This window comes from Cydia splendana, chromosome Z (genome assembly GCF_910591565.1).
Source record: "Cydia splendana chromosome Z, ilCydSple1.2, whole genome shotgun sequence".
NCBI lineage: Eukaryota > Metazoa > Arthropoda > Insecta > Lepidoptera > Tortricidae > Cydia > Cydia splendana.
In genome coordinates this window covers 18,543,439-18,563,429 of record NC_085987.1, presented here as the reverse complement: position 1 = coordinate 18,563,429, position 19,991 = coordinate 18,543,439, and the positions used below count along the sequence as shown (strand labels likewise).

Below are 19,991 nucleotides of genomic sequence, written 5' to 3'. Positions count from 1 at the left end.
TTCACATATCGTTCAGTTCGCTTCTGTGTAAATTTGCAGAACCATTATTGGACGATTTCCATTTGGAGAGTAATCGTTTCGTTTAAGCAATGTTTAGTCGAATAACGTTTCACAATTTACATATAAGTCGTTATTTTCGAATCAAAAAGTTTCTGAAAAAATAAAGAAAACCCACATCCAAAAGGATTAAATAAAATATTATCCTTTTTTAAGTAAATGATGATTTATAAAAATCCACATCGGGTTTTCTTTATTTTTGCCAAAAGTTTTTGTTTCGAAAATAACGACTTAGTATGTAAAATGTAAAACGTAATTCGACTAAACATTGCTGAAACGAAACGATTACTTTGCCAAATGGAAATCGTCCAATAATGGTTCTGCTAATTTACACAGAAGCGAACTGAACGGTATGTGAACCAAGAGTCGACGTAGTCGTCTAAAAGTTACATTTACAAATAAATGACTCTGCGAAACGAAGTTCAGCGAATCGTTGTCGGCGAATCGATAATCTGCTAAAAGTTTCTCGGAGAATCATTAGGTACCCCAATCATGATTCTCAGAATAAAATACAATATTTTGTGTTGTCTATTGCCTGCGATATATGCCATATGTCAAGTAGGTATATATTTAATATAAAATAAAATTTGGAATTCTTGAAATTTACAAAACGACGACTTTCAGACAAACAACGACTTTTGATTGCGAACAAACATACTGACAAGAATCGCCTGCAAGTCATCAACACAAGGAGATTTTATAAAACGGGAACTGTACGGTCAATAAATTACTCTACTACTATTTCTATTATAATTTACTCTATTTCTATTATTGTTATGTTTAATTCAAAGCAAAATGGAAAATGTGCCGAGCGAGAGGCAATTTACACACTTAGGGCCACTTGCACTATTCACTAACCCAGGGTTAACCGGTTAAACCTAGAGTTACCATGGTTACCAGTACAATTTGACACTGAGTTAACGGTTTAACCGGTAAACCCCGGGTTAGTGGGATGGTGCAAGTGGCACTTAACCAGCAAGACTTAAAACAATCCAGTACTAACCTCACTGCCAGTTTTGAATCGTTATCTGAAACAATAGTATTTGGTTAAAATATTGCCTGACTGAAACCGGATTTTCCGAAACTGAAGAGATGGTTTTGACTCAGTTTAAAAGTTTCGGGTTCCCGAAACTTTTATAGACGTTAAAATCATTGAGAAAAACTTCTTTGGCCTTTCTTTTAAGACATTATAAAATAAAGCCCCCCGCCGCGTCTTTTCGTCTGTATGTTCGCGATAAACTCAAAAACTGCTGAACAGATTTTCATGCGATTTTCATCTATAAAAGAGTGATTGTTGGAGAAGGTTTAGGTGTATAATTTGTTAAGGTTTTGTGTAAATTGGTTGAAATATTCGTCATATTCGCTAATGATATTCGCTATTCGCTATACGTCATATTCGCTAAAAGCACGCTGTATAGGAGCTTCAATAGCCCGGTTCAGTTTGCTTTTGGTGCCGCACTAAAAGTGACTCGATTCGTATACGTTTAGTCTACACGTGCGAAGCCGGGGTGGGTCGCTAATACTATAGGTACTCACAGACAAGACATCCTCCAGACTGAGCATAGTAGCTCTACCCCCTCTGCCACAAATACGGTAGTTTTACTCCATTTTCGAGTCGAAAGTGTCTTTGTGTGACGTCCGTGTCTTTGAACGGACCAATCACGGCTCGGGAACTCGCTCACCACGTCCCCCGCACCCCCGTATTTTTGGCAGCATCGGTTTCATGAAATAATTGCTCTAAACTCCGTCTAGAGGATTCCTAGTCTATGACTATACTATAGCGTATGGCCGCCTCCTGTCTTCATCATCAGATCAGCTCGATGGTACCATTATATTACATTGCCACCCAGCTTACATATGTATTAAAATTTTCAGCTTCATCGGAAACCGGGAAGTGGGTCAAATTTAACTTTGACCCTTACAAACATACATAGGTAGGTACATTGCAAGTTAATAAAAAGCTTGTAATAATAAAAACCGGCCAAGTGCGAGTCGGACTCGCGTACGAAGGGTTCCGCACCATTACGCAAACAACGGCAAAAAAATAACGTTTGTTGTATGGGAGCCCCACTAAAATATTGATTTTATTTTGTTTGTAGTATTTGTTGTTATAGCGGCAACAGAAATACATCTGTGAAAATTTCAACTGTCTATCACGGTTCATGAGTTACAGCCTGGTGAAAGACAGACGGACGGACAGACGGACAGCGGAGTCTTAGTAATAGGGTCCCGTTTTTACGGGATTTAACCCTAAAAATACGTCGGGATCTTTTTAAATTTGATTTGTTGATAGTGATGATAGTGACCTGCCTGATGATTATGTAAAAGGATCTAGTGATCAAGACGATTTTGATAATTGACTTTCGGGTATTATTCTCTAAAATAATAATAACATTGTATTTTACTATTGTGTATAGAGTGTAAGCAAGGACCGTATATCTTTTTATAAATTAGCTACTAAAGATTACATGTTCTTATTGGATTAATATTTGTTTAGGTAGGTAATTATTCGGACTCACCTGATTTCAGTAGCGTATTGATTAGATCGATGTCGACCACTTCTTCAAAGGTAGGGCCGTTGGTTTCAGAGTAATGGAAGCCTTTGAATATCCATTGGTGAATACTCTCCCTGTTCAAATAGGAATGTACAATGATACAATCAGTGTTGGCCGAAACGTTAATGCAATTGACCATTCATGACCATTAACCAGTACAAATTGAACCGTCAACTGTAACCGTCCGTTACCGTTTACGGTTCAATTTGTACTGGTTAATGGTCAATTGCAATTAACGTTCGGCCAACACTGGTTACAATTACAGCAGCTGAAATATCGAAAGGCATGCAACGAGATCATAAGAAATAAAATCTCGATGTCGCGACGAGATTCATCATTGAGATTGTATTCGAGTTACAGGATACAGTTGGGTCGATCAACTATTTCTAGTTTGTTATTCTGTCCCATTAGCCAGGAGACCATAGTAGCAACGTTTCTTAGAAGAGCTGCTGTACCATGTTCTACAAACGTGCTTAGTAGATGTCCCATTATGGAATGGCCTTATAGCTACCAAAAAATTCAAGTTTGGTTCATTTAAATACGAAATAACTAGTATTTTAAAAGTGACCCAGGAGACCGTAACCACAGAATAAATAATAGTACTAGGTACATAAGATTCACTTTCTAACAAAACGCGTCTGTTACGATTAGGACAGATATGACCGCTAGGTGGCGCAAGCGCCACGCGCGACTTAAGAGCCAACGGGAGTGGTCATTTCTCCATACAAACGTACTCCTCATTTTCCTCCGTGGTTTTTGAAGCTAGAGCAATGATTTTTTCAACACAGATTAATATTGTCAATATCTGTGTCGGACCGTTTTGCTTTTTTTGATATTTTTGTTTTTTAAGGCGCTAGAGCCCTTCAAAAATGGCCGAAATGGCCTAATTGACTATGCCGCAATGAGAGGCGTGGCATTCAAAACTGATATCAATTAGCCAAAAAAGCAAAACGGTCCGACACAGATAACTTCATAATCATTTAGATTTCCAAATTTGGTTACGATTGGTTAAGGTTTGGAGGAGGAAACAGAGGAGTACGAAACCCCGATTTTTGAGATTTTTACGCAGGATTTTTCGCCTTGTCCTTATCGCACTACTTTTAGGTGCCGCTTCCGTTAGCGAGACGGGTATATTTACCTAAAATATTTAAAACTCAGCTCCTGTTTCGTCTTAAGACGTATTTTCAATGAAAATTAAATACAAATACCGCTTTTTAGCTTAGGAGGGCAGTATGGCTAGCCACCAAAATTGGTGTGGGACGGATGTACTTGAAGCTACTTGTTGCGACGCGAAAAAAAAATCGCGGAGTGAGCCACGCCTGCCGTAACCATGGCAACTAGTGACAAGAAAAAGTTGATTAACCCAGTTACATACTTATTGTTTTACGCACGAGTAAGATGTTCTTTTTTACCTGCAGTGCTGTATTCGAATCTTACCAATGCACCGTAAAATCATCGGCACCTCAAAGTCGAGTTTTGCCTAGGGCTGTCATTATGTTCGCTGACGAAAACCCCCGGCGTCTCATTGAAAGACACCATATACATACTAATATATTTTACAGTACATATGGTCCTATTTTCCCGCACTAGTGCGTAAAATAGCACTTTTCGTGCGTATGTCAAAAGTTTAAAGGGCCATATGTACTGTAAAACGTTGTACGATACACGTGCGAATCCCCTCCCTCACTCCCTTCGGTCGTGTTTTAATTTATCGCCACTCGTTTCGAATTTCCTCTTTTCCGCACTTGTATCGTAAATAACTATTTAAATGCCTTCAGATATACCCCTGACACAAAAGTACGCTTTTAATAACCCGTCCCGTCCGGGCGCTCCGTGGACGGGCTCTAAATTAGGATTAGTATGGTATGAAAAAACCCGTTCGGATGGAAATTCTAGCCATATTAGTCTTGTCTCAGTGTGTCGTTTTTATGGTCCGTGTGAGACAGCCGATATTTGGAACCAACTTCCAAAAAGGAGGAGGCTCTACGAAAAAACCCGTGTCTATGGATATATTTGCGTTTCTGTTACGTATAATTTCCTTCTATATCCTTATTACGAAGGCAAGTTTTGTAAGTGATTTGAGCAGTGTGGTTCTAACTTATCGTTTTCATATTCCTCCTTGTCGATGTGCACGGGGCGCTGGCGGCCGTGCTTGTCCTCGATGCGCTGCGCCAGGCGGTTCATGATCACGGCCACGCCCTCGCGGTACTTGGGCTGCGCGCGGTACGGCGTCATCAGGCTACATGCCTTTGCGAAGTGCCGCACCTGCCGATCAATCTGCTCTCACTAAACTTATCCAGTATGCATTACTGCATTATTATGCTGCTACGTATGGAAGGTCATTTTTCTTTAGTTACTTACTTAGTGTGGTATTCCGTGGCTGTCCAATTCCTTTGTCCAATAATGTATATTTGCATCTTACTTTTTGCTTAGTGTGAGAGAAAGACGCAACATGCACATTGGTCCAAGAAATTGGAGAGGTGGAATACCAACCTTAGTTACAAAAGTGAATTAGTGAAATCATTAATAACTACGCATTTTAACGTCAAAGTATACCTATTACACGAACATTCATTTTTAAAGATCGGCCTTATACGTTTATTAAAAAAAAAACCCTAAAGCTGCGTAGGCTACGCAAAAAATGTATTTTTATATAAATTGTATGGAGATAACTGCTGCCACTGGACCCAAGCTATGTGAAAAACACTATTGACGATGGATTTAAATTTATTTTTTAATTTGAAACGCGCCGTATTTTGTGTTAATAAATAAGGTACGAGTTTCGAAAGCGATTTGTCAATTTGGGTAGATACTTACCCAGATGAGTGAAATCCTACTTCCTGAGTTTTATAGTCAAGTATCAGGCGAGGTGTGCTGAACTAGAGTCGGAGGCCGACTGCCATATCGTTCGATATCAAGTAACATGCGAAATTCGTCAAAATTGTTTGCAAGTTTTGCAACTGACACTTCATTTCGAATAAAACGCCATTTCGACTGATATTAGAATAGATGCCAAATAAAATTTCTTTGTTTCTCAGAGAGGTTGTAAAATTGAATGTAAGTAATTAAGGTATCGGTTATCGATAACGTAAAGTTAAATTACGATGTACACTAAGATACAGGTTTGTCAATAGGTATAGGCCGTTAGCTTATCGGTTATGAATATATTATAGGGAGGCTATGATATTAATAAACGCCTTTTAAAGGGGCCCACTGATTAACAGTCCGCCTTACGGTATCGGCCTGTCAGTTGTTCGGAACTGTCAAAATTTTGTTCTAACTGACAGGCCGATACCGTCCGGCGAACTGTTAATCAGTGGGCCCCTTAAGAGTCTGCAAAGTATAAAACCTAAAAGTGATCTCCACTAGATAAATGAATAAGTATGCTTACAAGATAGTTGTATCTGTGCCAAAAGCAGGTCATGTGGTTAATGATGGTGCGCGGGTGTCCCTGCTTGGAGCACAACGTGCATGTGTAGGAGGGCTCGTAGTGCGCCTGCTCGGGCGGGTGCTCCACCAGGTACTCCAGTCCCAGCAGCGGCGCCCTGCGACAACACAACATCAAACCAACTGTCGAACACATACCTACCCGCGCGCACTCCGTCCGTACCCACTACGAGGACTCTTTCATCACCTGATGACCACCACTACTGATCATGCAGCGAATACCAATATTCATCTTTGTCTAATATCATAATTATTAATAATAGATTCTGCCCGCAGCTTCGTCTACGCGGAATGATGTATTTCAACATTCAACTACTTCGAGACAATTCTAAGAAACCCAAACACATTGAGGTTCCATTGTTTTATCACAGAGTTTCTATGGACAGTGGACAACCCCGGTCTCCATGATAAGATCAGCTCGAAGGTACCATAATATTGCATCGTCACCCAACTAACGAAAGTATGTGAAAATTTCTACTCAACCAAATAATGGGAAGTACTTAGATCTAAATTTAGCTTGCAAGATTTGATTACATGGATATAGACAACACGACAGATGAAACTAAATAAAAGCTAGAAAAAACACGAGATTCACACGAGCATCGTATACACATACATGCCTTACGCAAGCTTTACGTTAGGCCTTTTAAACCAATAACCCTATAGTTTGTGCGATTTCAGGATAAGTAACATAGTAAGTGCCAGTTGCACCATCCCAGTAATTCGGGGTTAACCGGTTAAACCGTTAACTCGTGTCAAATTGTACTGGAAACATGGTAACTCCAGGTTTAACCGGTTAACCCTGGGTTAGTGGGATGGTGCAAGTGGCTCAGGTTCAGTAAAACCTGCACTACCTACGTACCTATGTATTCACTAGCACCATGGCTAAGAGCTGAGAACCCAAGTATGTATTTGTGTAAGTAGAGAATTATGTTGACTCACTTGACATTATCTACTATGCTTTGTATGTGACATGTCACATCTCTGTATTTGCCGTACTTCTTGTCAAACTCCGAGGCGTTTTTGTTGTGCATGTCCACTTCCTGCGCCATTTTTTGCAACACCTTTTCCGTTGCTGGAACAATAGTAGTTTGTGTTACAAGGGATCAAAATTATATATTTCCGTCAAGGGCTTACATTGAATCCTGAATGAAGCGATGGATTTTACAATAGAATCCCGAACGTAGTGAGGGATTCTAAAGTAGAATCCTGAGCGTAATGAGGGATTCAAGTGTTAACGCCCAAGACGAAATAATTTTGCTACCGTTTGACACATACTGCTTTTCACATCAACTATGGGGAAATTGTTATGTTCCAAAATATGTATTATTTGACCAAAAATAAATAGTATGCAAGAAAGAATAAATCGTGTCCTAGAACAGAAAAGTACAACTTTGGTCCCTCCTAGCAGGGAAGAAAAGTGCCACTTTGATCCCTCCTAGCAGGGAAGAAAAGTGCCACTTTGATCCCTCCTAGCGGGGAAGTAAAAGCCCTTTTTCGAATAGGTGATGTGAACAGTAAATTAACATTTCAACCGTCAATAAAGTATTTTTTGACAACTTACAGCGTTTTATGAATCGGTTAATGAAACTTCTGCTATTGTTAATCCTACCCATCAATGACAATCGCCTCACCTTCAGTTTTAGTCCCGCGTTCTGTTTGTATGAAAGGGTGCTCGTCGAAAAGACTTAGCGGCCAAACATTTCTCATCGCTATCTTGATCTTGTGTTTTTTCCCAGAAATATGTGTCTAAAAAAAAGATAAGTATATATTAAGGCAATTTGTAAATAATCCTTTAAATTTAACACGTGTATTTAGTACATTCGCACCGTAATTACTTAACAAAAAAATGGAGAAGACTTTTACAAATACAGATTATATAGTACTTTAGTGATAAGTACGAAAAAAAAAACAATAAATTAATATTAACATCTTGAAAGAACGTTAAAAACTAGCAGTAAGGCAATATTCTGTATATGAAGGTAGGCAAGCATTGGATACCTACAGTCAAAAGTAAAAGATAGCGAATAGTTAACCTGCAGAATGGTCTCGCCGCTGCAGACGGCGGCACACGGGTAGCAGAGGTAGATCCACTTCCCGGACACGTCACGCCCGCGCCGCTCCACCATGCAGCGCTGGCTGCCATCTTCGCAGCTGATGCGCAGGCTGTTCAAATGCTCTTGGAATTCCTGCTCCGCCTGGAAACACCCCTCTAAATTACACACTTTCTACCACTAGGTATTGAGTGCGACACAAAACCCGTACCGCATAACCTAACTTGTATAATAGTTCCTTCAGATCACGAAAGTTTGTAAATATACGTATAACTTAACGGTCTTAACACACTGGCGATTTGCGAAAACTCACCGCTGCGTCCATCCGCTTCATAATCGCAAGTGTGATAAATCACTAATAATGAATAAAAACGCGCGGTCATTCGCGAAATGGTAAAAGCTATATTGGTAGGAAATATCACAAATAAAACAGTTCCAATCGTTTATTACTTTATTCATTAAATAAACAGTTATGTTTTTCGTTTTGCCAAATGTCATACTCACCAAGAACTGCATCACCATATAAGTAATGGTAGGTTCACACACACTTCTTTTCATAATAATTACTAATAACCAGAAACACAAAAGGGTCGGATGTCAAATGAAAACACGTGAGGATCGACTGAGGTTGACTAGAGAAACCTGTATATTTAGAAATACGTCAGAAAATATACGAAAAACCGGTTCCATAAAGGGGTTAGTAGAGTTATACCAAGAAAAGTCTGCAGCGATTTTTATAGCCCACGCAGTGCAAATGTTATTTTAAACGTCAAAGTTCTATGAAATTATGATGTATAAATAACACTTGCACTGCGTAGGCTATCAAAATCGCTGCAGACTTTTCTTGGTCTAACTCTAGGGCCAAAGAGTTATTAGGTATGTAATTTTAGGATTCGTTAAATTTAAATCTAAGAAAACATCTTGTTTCGAATTTCACGGCTGGTGCAGATGGCGCTGTACCTTAGGCTGCTTAAATTATGCAGTAACTTTAGTTATCAAAGGTAACGTTGGGCACGGGCAATCCATGTAACCAGTTGCTGCAAAGCATGGCACCGTACAACGCATACTTCACTATAACTCTAGGGGGCGCGATTTTTTCTTAGACGACAACTCATCCACAATCAATAACTCTTTTGTAGAGCCAGCCATATTTAAATTATTTAAGCCCGTCAAATTGAAGTCTAAAGTTGAGTGATTACCATGTTATTAGATTTTTTTAAATAAAAACTCAGGCTTCGACCTAAAAGTGGAAAACGTGGAAAAATACTAGAGTTAGACCAAGATAAGCCTGCAACGATTTTGATAGCACACGCAGTGCAAGTGTTATTTATGCGTCATAATTTCATAGAAGCTTGACGTTTAAAATAACACTTGCACTACGTCTGCTCTCATAATCGATGCAGAGTTTTCCTGGTCTAACTCTATAATTATTAATAAATCGTCCGGAATAAATAAACATATGTACTCAATTTTTTTTTTCTGATAGATGATTAAGCTAATAAATGAACAACTATTTCAGACAAAAAATGATGGCAAAACCAAAACCTCAGATCTCAGATATACGTTGTTTAATAACTTTTTTCATCTCGTCTCCGTCGATGTGAAATATGTATAACACATTTGCTTGGCGTAAAAATGATCGAAATACCTACTGCCGAGATGCCGTAAAACCACCCACTATGCACCGTCCAATACTGCAACTATGGCCCAGGAGTTCAATAGTACATTATTGTCGAGGCTCGGAAGTAGCTACTTGCAGGCTGAGGATTCGTATTAAACGGACGACCTTGGGAGTCCGTTTAATACGAATCCGAAGCCAGCAAGGAGCCTTCCAGCCGAGTCATATATAGTGCTTTTCTCAAAAATGATGCAAGAAATATAAATATTTTACAAAAGCAACGTTTTTACGTAAGTATATATTTTCACAGAAAAAAGTGCCGCCTTTTTTTTTATTAAAAAATAGAAGTGTATTCTTCTGCCGAAAATACGCCAACCTATTTGAGACAGCTAAATATTTTAAATAGTCGCGGTACCAACATTATAATTATAAGTACTAATCATCTGTTTGGCTGTTTAATGGGCCTGTGCCTTCATTTGATATGGCTATTTCAACTTTTGAAAAGTTTGGAACACGACAAATAATGGAATTTGTATGCATCATTGCAGTCCCAAAATCGAGACTGCAATGTTTTTAACTTTTTGATTTTTGACTGACCATAAACTACGCGCTTCGCGACCAATTTTGTAAACTGCAAAGTCGACTTTTCCGTCCTTTTTTGAGAAAAAGGACATTAAGTATCAATACCAATGTTCCTTTTGGTTTACTCCGAGTTTTTTCTTCCATTTATAAACATACTTTGTCTTAGAATTACAAAAAATACAGTAAAAGACACACCTGAACGAAAACATTACAGTTCATTTTGGACCATAGTTGCGAGCTTTGGACTATAGTTGGGAGGTGGTTCAAGAACTTGCATGCGATTTTCGTTACATTGCGGTATTTGGTCGATCAACTGAATTCATTGCAGGCACTCTGTAGCTGGCAAAGTACCTACTTATTGTAATTTGCTTGCAAGTTCTTGAACAGTCTATAGACTTAAGTTTTCAACTGTTGCTGCTACTTTGCTGGAAGCGTAGGGTAGAACGGGGACAATTGAAACACGTCATGATTGAAACAAGCCAAATTTCTTGAAAGCTACAACACCTATGCATGTGAGAGACGCAGTACGCAGTCAATGCGGTCGGTCATTCTTAAATGCTGGACCAATAGTGCTAAGCTCGCGAGCAACGCGGTAGTGTTTAGGAGCCGTTCAAAAATAACGCGGTATAAAGTCAAGTCCCAGTGCTCGCATACTTTTTCTTTTCCTTTAGTTTTTTTTACTTATGTATTTTGATAACTTGAATACGTTTGGTGTTTTGGATGGCAATTATGGAATGTTTTAGCTGCCATTAAACAGCGATGGCGTGTTGTTGGTAGGGCTCTCAAACAAACTTTATTTAAGAACTAAATAAATAAGGTTTAGTAATAAATGCCATCAAATATATAAATTGATTCAACCTTCCCCTGTCTACGCTACCCCGTAAGGGCCGATACAGACGGACTGCAACCCGACTGCAATTTGTATGGGAACTGCACGCCGCCTGCACGCCAACTGCAACGTCGGAGTGCAGTTCCCATACAGCAAGTTGCAGTCGGGTTGCACTTCGTCTGTACCGGCCCTAAGGGGTTTGTTTGTATCTATTTTGTTTCTTTATAGGTACGTTTTGTTTGCCTTCGAGATAAACTAGTAGGTAAGCACACTTGGACATGTTTGGTATTGAGGTCACCACCAAAGCGTACCGAAAGTCATGAAGACCATAAAATGATCATCGGAAACCCGCAAGTAATCTAGAATTCATCCTAGATGCGTTTGGGCTAATGGAGATCAACTCGAAACGTTTAACGCAGAAAAACATGTCATTGAATATACCAAATCCAAACAAACATAAAGTTCAGACTACAGATTTTTTTGGGTTCCTGTCAGTTGGAACCATTTAGTGTATGAGAGAAAGAGAGTAGGTAGAGTAAACAGGTGCCATGTACCTACAGATACTTGTAATCCCAATTAGGCCAGGCAACGAATGCTAAAAAAAGTTATAGAGGGAAATGCTTGGAACACAATTCCTTCTTGTTGCTTGGCCTACAATGCCAATTTTTTTTTAAATATTTCAGAAACCCGGCTACGGGTATATTTCGTTAATAAACCTCCTCTTTAAAAGTCTAGCCTATGTCAACCGGGTCATAATAACGAATAGATTGGCACCTTATTTATAAAATCGGATACGTTTTGACGCTACAGCCGAACACACTGACACAAACATAATATTAAAACGCGTATCAATCAAGGTAGCGTTCTCGCTCCGATACGATAAATGATTTACCCAAATCTGTGGATACATTTTGCACTCTTTTTGCTGATGTGATGATATATTTAAAAAAATGCCTTTCCATAATGAATCCCATTTAAATATTAGCTTAGATTCAACCCTACCAAAAATTATATCCTGGTTAGATGAACATAATTTAATACTTAACTACAAATAATAAAACAAAACTTATGAAATTTAGGCCCTATCAGAAACGAAGCATAAATATAGACATTTGATTCAAAAACACCACACTAGATTGCGTACTAGTTTTCCGACTACTCGGCATACACATAGATTCGACAATCAAATGGAAAAAGCACATATGCAATATCAGTAAAGTTAAGCCGATTCACCTATGCTCTCTACGAGTTAAAAAAATGTACCGACGTTAAAAGAGCCTTATGTGCCTACTAACTATGTATGCAGTATATGCACATGCATGGATAAAGTATGGTATAGTCCTATGGCGGAACAGTTCCGATACAACAAAGCTATTTGTACTGCAAAAACGATGCCTTAGAATTATTGCTAACATAGATAGTAAACAAGCTGTAAAGAATACTTCATTAAACACAATAATTTAACTCTGCTGTCCATGTATAGGTACATTTTAGAAGTTAGTACTTACGTTAAAAACAACATTTCGCTTTTCCCGCAATACTCCCGTCCATCAAACTCACGACCCAATACTAGATTAGCCCGACCTAACTCAAACATGAAAATTCCTAAGTCAATAAAGGTGGAAACAAATATACATAGATTTAAATTGCAATTAAAGCGTCTTTTAATTAGTAAAGCATATATTGTACTTATACAAGAATTTTTTAATGAGAATTAGATGTTTAGTAGTGATGTACCGACTATTGATTTGGCCGACTAGCCGACTAATCGGCGCTCGAATGGCCGATTAGTCGGCCGACTAGTCGGCTAGTCGGCCAGATCATTAGTTTCGTATAAGTTTAGGTGAAAAACAATATTTTTACTCCTTTGGTTGCGCTATTCATCATATTAGCTTGGCTAAAAGGTGTTCTCTACAGGTTTAAAGACCTATCACAAGAATCCTTGTTAAATTTCTGTCTTTAGTTCTTTTATTTTGCGATCCTGAGCAGACCGTCAGTACAGCTTGTAGGAGGTATTTCTAAGGATCTATTTCCCGTACGTAGTCGCCAGTTAAGAACCTATCCCCTGTGGTCAGCCTTATTACGAGCAACGTGCCCTGTCTAAGCAGGGGCGTATTTACCATAGGGCCAAGGGGGCCATGGCCCGGGGCGGCAGGCCTCAGGGGGGCGGCGAAGCCGCCCCCTTGCGGCTTTTTCTGGGCGCCTTTTATAATCAAACTTAGCTATATTTTTTATTATATTTTAATTGACATTTAAATTAATAAACAAACGAACGCTTCAAACCCCACCAATTGCTAAAAATATCTACCAACAAGTACCTAAATTAAGCAACATTTTCGTTCAAGAAGTATTAGTACGGCGCAGTGCCGGATTTACCACTAGGCTGAGTAGGCTGAAGCCTATGGCGGCAGATTTTAGGGGGCGGCAAATTTGGGTCAAAAAAATATTTTATTAGCTGTTCAGATAGGGTCGACCAGAATTTTGTCGCTCCCCTATTTATTTGTAAAATTTAAATAACAAGCCTTGTCGATTTTGCCGCCCTCTGTCATGTCAAGACCCTTTATATTGAGACAGACAGACGGCCGGACGGACAACAAAGTGATCTTATATGGGTTCCGTTTTTTTCCTTTTAAAGTACGAAACCCTAAAAATGTACCTACTATTTTCTGGAATAATTTCGCGCTCGCTACGCTCGCGTTTTCCACTTACGTACCTAACATTATTTGTGACCCACCTGACTATATACATACGGGCGGTTCTTGTGTCTTCGTGGTATTAAATCTCACTAAATTGTTCCGATCCCATGCCGAAACTCAGTACAGATAGAGTGCTCTCGATATCAGGTACAAATACAATACTTTTCATGACTTTCCAGCACCACAGAATGAGGGATAATGGTACGGCCTGTGTAATACGCATCCCTACTACTGTCGTCTGCATAGCAATGATTATCATTGATATGCAGCAATGACAGCACAGAACCTAGTGCAACGCCAGCGGTAATGTCCACACTATCGGAGCAGCTTCCGTCTACTATACGGCTCATGTGCGTCTACCGGAAAAAAAAGCGATCCATTTATATAACATATAGTCCCTCGAGCAGACTCAATGCCAGACCCGACCGAACTCCTTAGCTATATCCAGCCTGACTGCCATGTCTCACCTTGATTCTCAATGGCCAAAACCCAGCAGTACCCACCGGTCACCGATCAGATCAGGCAAATATAACGAGGTCGCATCGTCATTGAGTGACAAAAACGGCCCATATAATTAATCTGTATCTAGAATAGTGACATTAGTGACGTCACCTTTCTGCACTCAAAAGAATAAAAAAATATCTACGTTCCACTATCAGCGGAGAGCGCCTGAATAGCTTAGCTCTTCTTAATATAGAAGCTGAGCTGACAAACGTTTTAAATTACGACAGCGTTATTGATGATTTTGTCAACCAATTTGTACATAGGAAAACGATGTAAATGCCTATGTGAGTAAATGGTAAATGTTTAGTTTTTTTTATTTCACGCCCCAAAGGTACTTGTTATTGCAGGTTTTTTATTTCTTAAATAATAGTTATTTGTACTGCAAGAGATCAAAGTTTGATATTTCTTCGAGTGCTTATTTTGAGTCCCGTGCAAGCGAAAGATTCTATAATAGATTCACGAGCGTAGCGAGTGAATCTAATTTAGAATCTTGAGCGTAGTAAGGGATTCAAAAGCGCACGAGATGTAAATAACTTTGATCTCGTGTAGTACACAAAATTTTTCACCCTAAGCAGTGAGAACATACCTAGAGGGACAGAGATAATAGAACCCAAGTAATTCAAACTTGTATTAGACCCCGCATGTTGAAATGACATTTCACTATAAAGGTCACTTGAATGTCATTTTGTCTCACTCAGTGAGCAAAATGCTATTTTGCTCACTGAGTGAGACAAAATGACTCAGTGAGCAAAATCGCATTTTGCTCACTGTTTTTAAGAAGCAAAGTACCCTTGTTCGAGCTGCTGAGGTGAAAATACTTTATCGTCACTGATGAAGGGGGGCGGCAAATCAAAATGGCCCGGGGCGCCAAATTTGTAAATACGCCTCTGTGTCTAAGTCTCTAAATTTAACAATAAAATTGATAGTTCCTCGTGGCTTCACCATTAAAATAATGATAATAAAAAAATAGCTATAGAACTTGCACATGAAATTACACGAGAATCAGTTGAGATCGACCTGTAGAGGAAAAAACCAGCCCTCCAACATACGATAACGATCAAACGGTCAATTATATGAACAAAAGTTGTCGTATGCAACCCTGAATAGGTATTTTAGTAAAATAAACATAAAACGTATGGTAAATATTGACTGTTGATTTCTATATTTTCTATTTTTCTTTCACTAATAAAGTGCCGACTAATCGGCCATTTTTGCCGACTAGTCGCCGACTACAAATGTGGCCGGATAGTCGGCTTTCCCGACTAGTCGGTACATCCCTAATGTTTAGTTATTCTGTAAGAAGTTTATGTTGCTACAGTGCTACACCCTTGCAGGGTTTATGTTGAAACTGTATTTAATCATAAGATTCTCTGTACACATGAAACGCAATAAAATATATGAGTATGAGAGTATGAGTATTCCCGTAGTCGGGTAAAAATAAAGAAATGGTCTTACAAAATAACTTCATTATCATATCAGCCTTTTATCGCCCACTACTGAGCATAGGCCTCTCTTCGAGTACGCCACTTATCCCGGTCCCGAGCCAATCTCATCCAAAATAACTTACTTAATTTAAATGTTTATAGTTCTAAGCTAGTTCTTTCATCAAGCCATTTATTAACAATATTTGATCCGAAGCTTTTAAGAAGGACCTGGAAGAGACCTTCACTGTTTTGATGGTCTGTAAGTACTTATCCTACGATTGTACGGATCTTTCTCATAGGCCTCTTCGGCAGTTTTGTTTTACTTCTTTTAACGTTGCAGATAGGTGAAGGCGATAGGGGGGTAGCTTTGGGATTATATTTTCATTCCCTTCATCGCTTCAACTTACATACAAATGTCCTAACATTGGTTTATAAAATTCACAGTAAATTAGGCTTTTTTTATTCAAGAGCAATCCCATCTTTTTTTATATTTATACTAGCTGTTGCCCGCAACTTTGTCCGCGTGGGTTTGTATGTTGGTGATTATATTTTCTACATGACATGAGCATAATGCATTATTAAGGGATGAAATTTTAATACGTTAAAATTACTTTTCTTGGATTCTAATAATATGCTTTTATAAAAAAGTTACAAAAAAAATTAATCTCCATATGTACAAACTTTTAACCCCTTTTTCACCACCAAAACGCTGAAATTAGTTTTCTTGTTTTTGATAAACTTTTAAGTTCCTAGCCTAAAATAAAACTTGAACTCCATATATACTTTTACTTTCATATTTCTTGTAAGTACACAATATACATAGCCTGATGTGAAAATTTCAACTTTCATGCTTTTGTAGTTTCGACTCTGCGTTGATGAGTCGGTCAGGACAAACGCATTTATATACATAGAATATTATAATATAAATCAAATTGTTTTAATTCCCTCTTAGTCTTTAAGCTGTCTCGCTTTCCTTCTCTAAGATGAAAACACACGTATGGCTCTTGCATACTAGTACAGCTTATGGTAAATGCTCAATACATGTTGAGGTATTAGGTAGACAATTTGAGCGATCTGCGTAACTAAGCCGAGTACCTAAACGTCCTAAAAGCGCCAGCTAATAAATAAATAAATATTAGGGGACATCTTACACAGATCAACCTAGCCCCAAACTAAGCAAAGCTTGTACTATGGGTGCTAGGCGACGATATACATACGTATATAGATAAATACATAGAAAAGACCCATGACTCAGGAACAAATATCTGTGCTCATCACACAAATCAATGCCCTTACCGGGAGTCGAACCCAGGACCACCGGCTTCACAGGCAGGGTCACTAACCACTAGGCCAGACCCGTCGTCTAAATATAAATAGTCCGACTAGGATACTCAGCACAGACCTTGAAGTAAAATTCAAATGTGAAGGTGGCACTCCACACTCTGTCTCTAGTCTATGCAGTTTGCTTAACATAGGTACATGCAAGATGTACAGTCACGCTCCGTGATTGTTAAGCCAAAAGCTAGAAAAAATAGGAACTATTACTTATGATATGAAACCAAAAGAATATACATGAACATATATGTAATGCTATAATATCTGGGAGACCGAGCTTTGCTCGGAAAACATAAAAACTCAAAAATGCGCGTTTTCCCAGAGATAACACCTAGCTAGATCGATTTATCGCCCCCGAAAACCCTCATATAGCAAATTTGATCGAAATCGTTAGAGCCGTTTCCGAGATCCCCGAAATATATATATAGGTATATAAATAAACAAGAATTGCTCGTTTAAAGGTATTAGATAATTCTTACGTGTATGCTGTTAAAAAAGCGTTTTTCAATAACAAGACACGTCAAGATTGCTAAACTTCTTCCTAATGCTAAAATACGAAGTATAAGTATATGCGCCGTGTGCAAGAGTCACATAATCTAAGCATAAGTTTTATGTAATTTATGTAGCTATGTAGTAGTAGTAAGGTACTAGTGCCTACGCAAATTCTTGGGATTAGTTGCCAAGCGGACTCCAGGCTCTCCTAAGCCGTGGCAAAATGCCGGGACAACGCGAGGAAGATAGTATATAAGGTTATAAAAAGTTGGTTACTTGAAGTGAAACGTTTTTGCGTCTTTATGCCACGCTTGTGAAGATAATATTATGAGCTGCCTCTAAAAAACTGTGCAAAGGGGATAGTACGAGCCATTGATGATGTGATCAGCACTACCAGCTTCGTAACAGACAACCACCGAATTATCGTGGAACGAGCCTCCTTTTTTCTCAGCAATCATTATATTTTTATTCTAAGATATTACGAGTATGATTGACTCTAAAGTTACTAGCCAAAGCAACGTGACCCTTAGACCCTTACCTAAGTGTTACAGGTACCTATTGCCTACGATCATGAAAATACATAACCCTCCTCACTGAGATAAAAACTATATTGAGGGTTTTACAAAGCTTAAAGATACAAATAATTACCTATGTAAACATCTAGTTTGGGAATAATACATATTCTAAGTCTTATTTTTTTTAAACAATTTACCCAAACTATAAGGTTTGTAAAATTTTGTAATACCTATAAACTTAATGATTACTCAATAAATAGGTCATGATAAAATTTGATAAAACAAAAAGGTAAAGCTTGCAAAAACCGACTGCCCGTCAGGAATTAGACATAATAATGTATAGTAAAGGTCATTTTTAAACGGTTTTATTTTGTTACAAGTCATGTGCATAAGCAAGGAAATTGATCTCTGGTAGCGTTGATATATATCCACTCTCATAGCCTATGGATTAACTCATTCACTGCTATATTAATGTCATAAATTGCTCTAACATATGACAATGCATTGTCCCCGGAACCTATTTGCCATCTTGTTAAAACCTATGCCAAACAATCAGCAATAAGGATAGTTCAGAAAAAATAATGTTGTATTTCAATTCTAGCTATCAAACTGCATCACTGATTATTGTAAGAATCATGATGCCATACCAATACCATACTGATACCAATGGAACCTAACATTATGAGAAATATTTTATTTTCCTAAAATCTTGTACAAATTTATACAATATTCCTAAGTTCAGATCACACAAGTTTGGCTTGTGACTTTAAAAAGCATTGGTAGATAAACAGGCCACATTACTTAAGAACATACTGATTTGCTCTTAATGATTAAAAATGTTTACTGAAACTACTATTACTGTTACTGTTTTCAAAGTTGTATTTGTATTGTCTCTAAATAATAAAAATGTTAGTTATTTATAAATAAATAATAAGTAAATATTGTAATGGATATTTACCTTAGTGCATGATGAGTCTTCAAGCTCCGGCTTCTTGGGAATTTCAGTAACAGAGTCTTGGTAGCCTTCAGCTCCAGGAGGGCAGTCGGGCAGGTCCATACTGACGCACTACACTTGACAGTTTATGACCTCAAACGGTCATAAACTATTCCTTATTAACCTAATTCCACTCAAGCACAATCTTCACTCTTCTGCTGCCGTTACTGTAACACAAATCACAAAGCTAAGAACAGTATTACTCTTTAATTAAGTTAAACAGATCACATATTAAGTAAATTGATACTTACAACATCCTTAGCTCAAAATACTTACATTATTGTGTCCTAAATTCAAGGGTACACAATCATATGATCACCAACTTGATACTTAACCTACTTCCACATACAGTTTGTATTCAACACATCAATTGTTTACAAGTCAATTAATGCAACTTGCACTCCAAATATTTCAATGTTAGGTATATCTGCATCTTCATACATATAGACCGGGAGATAGTGACACATTTTACTGGGTCATTTGTACCAGTATGGCGGTTCGTCAGGGGTTTAAGCATGTAATGAAGGAAAGAAAATGCTATGACCATAGCGCTGGTACCGGCGGCCCAATCGCGTGGGCGTTAGTCGAACATGTCGGATAAAATACGAGTGTCGAACGATTTGTTCCACAAATATCCTCGTATTTTCCGATAGTCCATAAAAAAGAAGTAGGCGGTAGCGTAATGCCATACTTCTCCGGTGTGACTTACAGCCCGCCATACTGAGGCGAACACGTTAATTAAAAAAAAACAATTCAACCATTTGTGCCAAGCTAATTTTTGCACAGGTGATCATCGTCGAGCAGCCATTCATGGACATCACCATGCCATACTTTTCGGATGGTTCCAAATGCCCGCCATACCGCCGCAAGGGAGTTATTTTTTTTTATT

At 38.4% G+C, this 19,991-nt stretch overlaps 1 protein-coding gene and 2 long non-coding RNA genes across 4 annotated transcripts in view; 2 read left to right on the top strand and 1 right to left on the bottom strand.

Moving 5' to 3' along the window:
- The window catches only part of LOC134804941 (uncharacterized), a 384,312-nt gene that overhangs the window by 296,981 nt on the left and 67,340 nt on the right, over positions 1 to 19,991 (top strand). The gene's annotated exons all lie outside the window — the stretch shown is intronic.
- Positions 1 to 19,991, bottom strand: part of LOC134804715 (uncharacterized protein CG7065-like) — a 54,848-nt gene that overhangs the window by 27,683 nt on the left and 7,174 nt on the right. The window contains exons 2-9 of one of the 2 annotated variants that reach the window (XM_063777877.1): positions 19,067 to 19,269; positions 8,096 to 8,257; positions 7,694 to 7,808; positions 7,002 to 7,134; positions 6,004 to 6,157; positions 4,711 to 4,877; positions 2,577 to 2,686; positions 1,061 to 1,085 (exon numbers count right to left, since the gene is read on the bottom strand). In XM_063777877.1, coding sequence (XP_063633947.1) covers positions 1,061 to 1,085; positions 2,577 to 2,686; positions 4,711 to 4,877; positions 6,004 to 6,157; positions 7,002 to 7,134; positions 7,694 to 7,808; positions 8,096 to 8,257; positions 19,067 to 19,165 — 965 coding nt within the window. In that variant the 5' untranslated portion in view covers positions 19,166 to 19,269. The remainder of the gene's footprint in view (positions 1 to 1,060; positions 1,086 to 2,576; positions 2,687 to 4,710; positions 4,878 to 6,003; positions 6,158 to 7,001; positions 7,135 to 7,693; positions 7,809 to 8,095; positions 8,258 to 19,066; positions 19,270 to 19,991) is intronic. The other variant, XM_063777878.1, reaches the window with a different exon arrangement.
- LOC134804936 (uncharacterized) lies at positions 9,800 to 10,519 on the top strand. The gene is made up of 2 exons (XR_010146194.1): positions 9,800 to 9,844; positions 10,410 to 10,519. It is a non-coding gene; the product is annotated as an uncharacterized LOC134804936 (long non-coding RNA).